The sequence below is a fragment of the Zingiber officinale genome, chromosome 7A, assembly GCF_018446385.1.
Source record: "Zingiber officinale cultivar Zhangliang chromosome 7A, Zo_v1.1, whole genome shotgun sequence".
NCBI lineage: Eukaryota > Viridiplantae > Streptophyta > Magnoliopsida > Zingiberales > Zingiberaceae > Zingiber > Zingiber officinale.
The window spans coordinates 24,376,160-24,383,474 of NC_055998.1; the positions used below are offsets into that span (position 1 = coordinate 24,376,160).

At 34.0% G+C, this 7,315-nt stretch overlaps 2 protein-coding genes and 1 non-coding gene across 3 annotated transcripts; 1 reads left to right on the top strand and 2 right to left on the bottom strand.

Annotated features, from left to right (window-relative positions):
• Positions 1-516: 516 nt before the first annotated feature.
• TRNAL-CAG lies at positions 517-597 on the top strand. The gene has a single exon. It is a non-coding gene; the product is annotated as a tRNA-Leu (tRNA).
• Positions 598-722: 125 nt separating this feature from the next.
• Positions 723-1,462, bottom strand: LOC121999989. The gene is made up of 2 exons (XM_042554577.1): positions 1,180-1,462; positions 723-1,090 (listed from the first exon to the last, which is right to left on the bottom strand). Exons 1-2 carry the CDS (start codon positions 1,428-1,430, stop codon positions 952-954), a joined length of 390 nt encoding a protein of 129 aa, XP_042410511.1. The 5' UTR covers positions 1,431-1,462; the 3' UTR covers positions 723-951.
• A 4,113-nt stretch (positions 1,463-5,575) lies between these two features.
• On the bottom strand, positions 5,576-6,576 carry LOC121999990 (probable transcriptional regulator RABBIT EARS). The gene has a single exon (XM_042554578.1). The coding sequence runs from the start codon at positions 6,521-6,523 to the stop codon at positions 5,816-5,818; it is 708 nt and encodes a 235-aa protein (XP_042410512.1). The 5' UTR covers positions 6,524-6,576; the 3' UTR covers positions 5,576-5,815.
• Between the last annotated feature and the right edge of the window lie 739 nt (positions 6,577-7,315).

Consider the following 7,315-nt stretch of genomic DNA (forward strand, 5'->3'; position numbering starts at 1 on the left):
TTTTTTTCCTGTACTTATTGATTTCTATAACTGATACAAGCTTTCTGCTATTGATCCAAGTTTTCGCAGCTACAAGCAAAAACATGCATGTGCAGCTACATCTTTTCATTGCCATATTAAAGAATTAGACAACCACAAATTATTTAACACACGGTTTGATTTCAGGCATTCCTACAACATGGTTATCCACCCTCACCAGATAAGCTTTTCTTCCACTTCTAGGTAAGGTCTGTCTGTGTACATTTATTAATTATGAATAAGGTCCTTTTAATTTTAAGGAAATTTATATTTAATTAAGATTGGAGCTGTCCTTAATGCTCTGGCTATCGAACAGATGCTGCTGAGGCATTCTTATGAGAGAGGACATGTGAGTGAGAATAACATGGCCAATGTTTGTATTAATCTCTCTCTCACTCCCAATTCTTTTAACAGCATATAGTTGGGAAGAAGATAAATGCAAAGAGAAGTTGTTCTAATATACTCATAAATAAATATAATTTCAAAGGATAACCAAATGTCAAGATGGCCGAGTTGGTCTAAGGCGCCAGTTTCAGGTACTGGTCCGAAAGGGCATGTGTTCGAATCCCATTCTTGACAATTATAATTTTTATTTTTTTCCCCTTTTTTTTTAAAAAAAGTAGTAACCTTTAAATTTCTGTGTTCACACGAATCTTAATTTGTCCGTAATTCTATTTTTGTCACAAACATTCAAAAAAAAAAAATACTCAAAAACCGAGAAATATATTTAATAGAAAAGTGAAAAATACACAACGCACTCCACAAAATAACCCTCAACCTTACAAGTCTCTGATTAATTACAATACAAGCGTTAAAACCGTGCTCATACACTCAGAAATACAAAATCACAACAACGATACACAATTTGAGGACGTAATTTATGATTTGATGGGTCTCTTACAAATTACCATCTCGAATTTCAAATTGGTTCTCCTACTTGTCGACTTGCCTCAGTTTCCCCAGGCCATTACAATTAGGGCAAACTATTTGAGCTTGATCTTTCCTCGCCGCGTTCGCCCTCAGCGCCACCTCCGACCGCCGTATAAATCCCGCTCCGTCGCACTCCGGGCATCTGCAAATATACATGCACATTTTCGATCTCGGAATCACACTTAATCCCATCAACGCCAAGCGACTTATAATGCAGCAGATTCAAATTACATGTCTTTGCGAGCGAACAGAATTGGAAACGCAGTGCCGATGAGCCCCACGGCGATGGCTCCGGCCACCAGGAAGGTGGTGCTGTTGGAGGATACCTCTCCGATGGCCGCGACCACCGTCACCGGTCGGGAAGCGGGCGGCGTTCTTCTGGAGGAAGGGAAGGCGGCGGTCGGCGGTGGAGTCAGGCGAAGCTTGGCGGCGGAGGAGGAGGAGAGCAGGGAGGGAGGAGAAATGGGAGTTGCAGAAGCCATTATTTTTTGCTGAGTTTGATCGAGTCTCCGGCCGCCTGTTACAGTTATAAGGGAGAGGTTGGATTAGAATGGGGAGGGATGAGTCCACGTCAGCTGCATGCTCCGGATTTAGTGGTGGATACGGGTTTAGATTCGGTGGTTGTGGATAAGGTGACGTGGACTGATGGTAGCCTGACTTCATCTGGTGGAGTCTATTGGATTGCACATGAATGGATCGAGACATTATTCGTCCACTTCTTTTTGATAAATGTATTTGGGATAAAAGCTTAAATGAACTTTTTTTTATATTAAAAAAAATACTATTTTAAAAAAAAAACACTTTTTTTTCGATTTCAAGCGCTTTCTTTTACCATAGCTTTTTACCAAAGATCACATTTAAAATTTCAAACTTCCAAAATCGTACCAGTTTTTGTATTTTTCAAAAGGCACCCATAATTTCAAAAATACTCTTTCTGTCTTTTAACCCTAAATCCAAGTAAAAAATTAATTTCTTTATTTTAAACCGAACCAAATAACAAAATCAAATAGTTTCATGCAAAATTCATTAATCTAAAAAAACTCATTTAAAAAACAAATATATCATTAAACTGATCTCCTAAATTTAGCCATATAATTTTTTAAATTTTTTTTTAGAATTTTAATAAAAAAAATAAAAATGCAAAAGAAGATTAATAAAAAATTAAAATTAAACTAGCGTTAATAAAAATAAAAATTATTTTTATCTTTTAAATATCTAATTAAAATAGAAAAAATTAAATTAAATTAAAACATAAAAGGATAAAAAATTAAAAATAAATAACTAAAAATAAAAATTTATTTTAGTATTGTTTTGGTTAATGCATTACACTTTGGTATTGATTTCGTTAAAATATCACCATATTGCTGTTGATTATGTTAAAACATCAATATATTGGTGTTGATTTTTTTAAAACATCACTTCCTTTGTTGATTTTATCAAATCATCACTACCTATATGATTTTTTAAAATATATATATATATATATATATATATATATATATTACTGAGCTGTCAAAAATAAGACTTATCCAGATATGATTTCATCTAAATATGACTTCATCTAGATAAGAATCTGATCAAACTCTATAATAGAGACAAAGGCTCTACATTCAAGATCAACAATTCTTTTACCACTCTGTCTCTATGCTCGAAAGAAAACATAGCAAGGTGAAGCTCTCCAAGAGGAGTGTATTGTGCTCAAGACTTCCGGATCAACTGCTATCATTTGTTTATCTTTCTATTTACAAGCTATGTCTTAATTTATAATATTTTTTTTGCTTGTTAAACTATAAGACAGGTTTCTCCGCCTCCGAAAAACTTCGGGAAATGAGACCACTAGTGGACTAACACCTTCTGTGATTAGGCCTTGGGTGGGTGTACTGACCCTAGAGGGTTAAAAACTAAGTAAATTTTGCATGTTCTTTCATTTCTATTATTTAATATTCCGCTGCATATTGACCTTGATAGAAAGAACAAACAACGAAATTTAAAAAAAAAAAGACGGTTGATATTCTCTCTCCCGTTCCCTTTATCGACGTGCACCAATCCTACATATTTGAAATTCTGAAACCTAGACATGGTGCGGAAGAGGAGAGTATAGAGAAGGAAGATATGATGTGCAATCCTGATTTTGAGTCTCCTTCGTGAAGTTATGAGAATTGGTTTTGAAGGATATTGATTATTCATCACCATTGTATTGGAGAAATTACAATGCAGTGTTGATTTCAAATAATCAATCCTGTTGTGACCACTGTATTAGAGAAATCACAACACAGTAATATTGGTTTAGAAGAATTAGGATCATTGTTATATTGAATTTCAAAAATCAACACTAATATATTGGACAAGTCACAACATAGTGGTATTAATTTTGAAAGATTAGAACTTGTGTGATGTTGTTGTTCAAAAATCAGAATCAATATATTGAAGAAATCATAACACAGTCATACTGATTGTAGTGTTTTTTTATAAAGTATGTTAAGTTTCTCGGATTTAGCTTCTTCTTAAATCAACGTTATGAGCCCAACCTCCTCTTTCCTTATGGGCCTAACCCGGTCGGCCCATCTTTAATAATTACATATTATTACGGAGTATCAGATAACAAAGTTGAATTATGCCTTGAAGGTGATTTATGCAAGTCATAATATTTTTCTTACTGTTTGTAACTCATTCAAGTATTTTTGATTCAATGGCAAAATAATCCCTTGGATACTTGTTCTAATGAGAAGTCCAACTTTGATATGTTTTAACTAATAGCTAGTGATCACAAGCAACTTAATGATGATTAAATTTACTATGTTATATAAAATTGAATGCTATATTATGATTCAAGCACATGAGTAAAAAATAAATTTTAGAAAAGTGAGGATGTTAAGGTGAATGTGTTGACATGTTAAGATAAACAAACTAAAACATAATAGCATTAATAAAGAGAAAGTCGAAGTTACGCCTATAGAAGGAAAACTCCAAAAGACATATTTAAGGTATAAGAATATGTACTTAGATTATCAATTCAAATGATCCAATTATCCAATGTAATAAAATTATGATAAGTATGCAGATCAAACAAATGAGGAAGCATAAGATAAAAAATGACTTGATTAAAAATTAGATAAAATTTATTTAAATATAGTAGTGGATAAAATAAGACAACATTAGAAGATTTATATTTATATAGAGAGAGATATGATTTCATTTAGTGGAATAAAATTGAATTGTTGTTATTCTATTGTTAATCATCCTTCATCTTATAATTGCTTCTGATTGTGCAATAACTGCAAAAATTGACCTACATAATCTTCTAGTTCAGTCTTCTAACTCAGTTTTCTTTAATTAGAATGTTAATGCCAACCAAGTCCACTACAGACCTATCAGTTACGACTAAATCCCTTCAAACTCTGGTATCCAAATAACTCTTGTTTGTTCCCTGTGTTCTTGAACTATATATTTTTTTAGAAGAAATGAATTATAGCATCCATTACACTACTGCTCATTGCGTTTTTGTGGTCATTTTACTTGCAGATGCATGCTATATATGTGGAGCACAGCAGTAGTAGCTAGACAGAACTAAATGATCTCTTATGGACTAGAACGCTCAGAAACTAAATGTCTAAAATATTTAATTTGCAAGAACCTTTACAATTATCTCTTGTCAATGTTCTCCAAATTAAAACATGCATGGCATCATGTAAGTAATTAATTAATTGTTCTCGAAGTTAGAAAGAAAAATGGAATCTAACACATGATCATCAACAGGCAGATTTCATCCTGCTTTTTGTCTGTTACCGCAGTGCAAACCATAAAGAATAGTAAGAGGGCACCTTTGATTTCATATATTCTCTGATCTCGCCAATTCAAAAACACTTCCCTCCTTGTGACTAATAATCTGCCACGCCAACTCATTAATCTAATCTTCCCACATTAATTCCTTGTTCATTTTAATTAATTTGCCACATTAATTATATATATATATATATATATATGAGCATGCATGTTATTCCCTCGAGGCATTGGATTAGTTATATGGATAGGATTCCTTCGTTTAGGTTTGGACTGAGACGTGCTTGTGCCATGCCATGCAATTGCGTGTATACAGAAAAAGGAAAAAGGAAAAATGATCGAAAGAAAGATTAGAAAAACGAAGGAGATCAAGAAAATGTAGCTAATTTAGATTACCAAAGGGGAACTATAATAATCAGCAGTACATGAATATATCCAACAGCAAGCTAAGTACATTTTAGCAGCATATATATATATAATCATGTGTATGAGAACATGGAATCATATAGAAGGACTCTTAACTCTGGCAAGAACTGTGTGGATCAGTAAAAATAAAATTATAGCTGGTGTTTAGTTATGAATTTGATGGTGCCAAGTAATCAGATCACAGATCTGGTTGAACAAAAGCATGAGATGTGAAGAGGCCACTTTCCTTAAATTATAAGTTACTAATTTGGTTGCACAAGATATTGAAAAGAGAATTAAATACAACAATAACTTGATATTTTTTCCATAAAAAAAACTAAGAATAAATTGCACAAGAAATTTCCTAAAATATTAAGGTCATTCATATATGATAACGAGAAGAAAGAAGTACAAAGAAATTAAGGACTATATATATATCAGATAAAATTAACATGGAAACATTATGCTTAATTAATTTCTCCACATCTGTCACAAACATAACTTGAGAAATATTCATAGAATTAAGAATAAACCAAAACAGAAACAAGCTCTTCAAGGTCACAGAGACAACATATAAGAGAAGAGAAGAAGTTTATAACATATAAAGTATATATCATATCCAAGCACAAAAGTTTAAATCTTTTGCAATATGATCGATTGAAATGATTATGATCATGATCTACTACTTAACCTGAGGGGCATCTCCAAGCCTTAGCTCAAGATCCAACTCCTCCGCATGGAGGTTGACTCCAATTGTATTGATCAAGAAAGGCGAATCCGGATCAGTTCTTCTTCTTTTGTTCATGCTTATCTTAAACAATTCCTCCTCCTCCTCCTCCTCCTCTTCTTCTTTGTTTGTCTCATCTCGCGTCCCTCGAATTACTTGCTTGCTCAAATCAATTTCATTCAGCAGCTGCAAAGTGGGTCTCTCCTCAAAGAAAAGAGCCTCCTTTTGATAACCATTAAAGGCAATTGGTGAACACACCTTGAAATTGGAATTAGGGTTAGGGTTAGGGTTAGCTTGGTTGATAGTACTACATGGCTCACTGCTAGTCTCTAAGGTTTCCGATCCTGTGGGGCTTGCGCTGGAGTTGTACTGCTTGAGTATGGCCCGGTCCTTACGGTGGACGTTCATGTGGCCGCCGAGGGCTTGTGCCGACCGGAACTCTCGGCCGCAAAAGGAGCAGGAGTAGGACCGGGGAGGCCATATGCAGCCGCCCAAGTGCGCAGAGTCTCTCGCGAAAGCCTCTTCGTCCCACGAAGGCGACTCGACAAAGGAGAAAGAAGGAACCACAAGGTGATCAGGATGCCGAGAAGGATTGAGGAACACCGACATCTCGTCCCTCGGTCTTCTTTTTGCTATCATCAAGTACTTGGCTTTCTCCTCCATGGCTAGCTAGGCTTAACAGTAATATGCTTGCTAAAGATGAAGGAGACAGGTAGATATAGAGCTGGTTTTGCAGAATTAATAAGAGAATGAGAATCTTATCACAGACTAACAAATTTTAAATCATAATTTTTTTCAAATTAAAAATCTAAACTTTTTTACAACAGACCCGTGAACCAACTTCGATCGAGGATGAATTATTTTACTATGTTAGTTAATTACAGTGATCAGTTGAAGGATCATTCAAAGCCATGAAGGAGCTTAATTAATTACTTGTTGATATCATATTTTGTTTTTATCAAACTAATAAAATAATTATAAAACTAATGCTACATGAAAACTCAATTAATAAATTACTCAGATATTGCATAGCTTTTAGACAGGTGAAGATAGCTAGTTAAGCTAATTAACTGCTTTTAATTAGACAGGTGATTAATTGTTCAATTTAATTGGTTATTGTTCCATCAAAGGAGTACTGGTTGCTGAGCACACTTACCCAACACACCATAATTGCATTATAATCTTAACTAATGATCAACTGATTAAATAAAATTAATTTAATTTAGAGACATTACAGTACCTTTGTTGACAGACGCAAGGACTACCTACAGACATTTCCCCTGCAGGTCCATATGGTAACATTGACAATATAAATTATTTAATGAGAAAGAAACAACGATTAGGAACACTCTTTTTGAAGTGTCCTACCCCATTTGTCTCATATTTGAATGCCACTCTACTAAATAATTAATTATGCTTAACATCAAATCATTCACATTATTCAAACTTGATCAC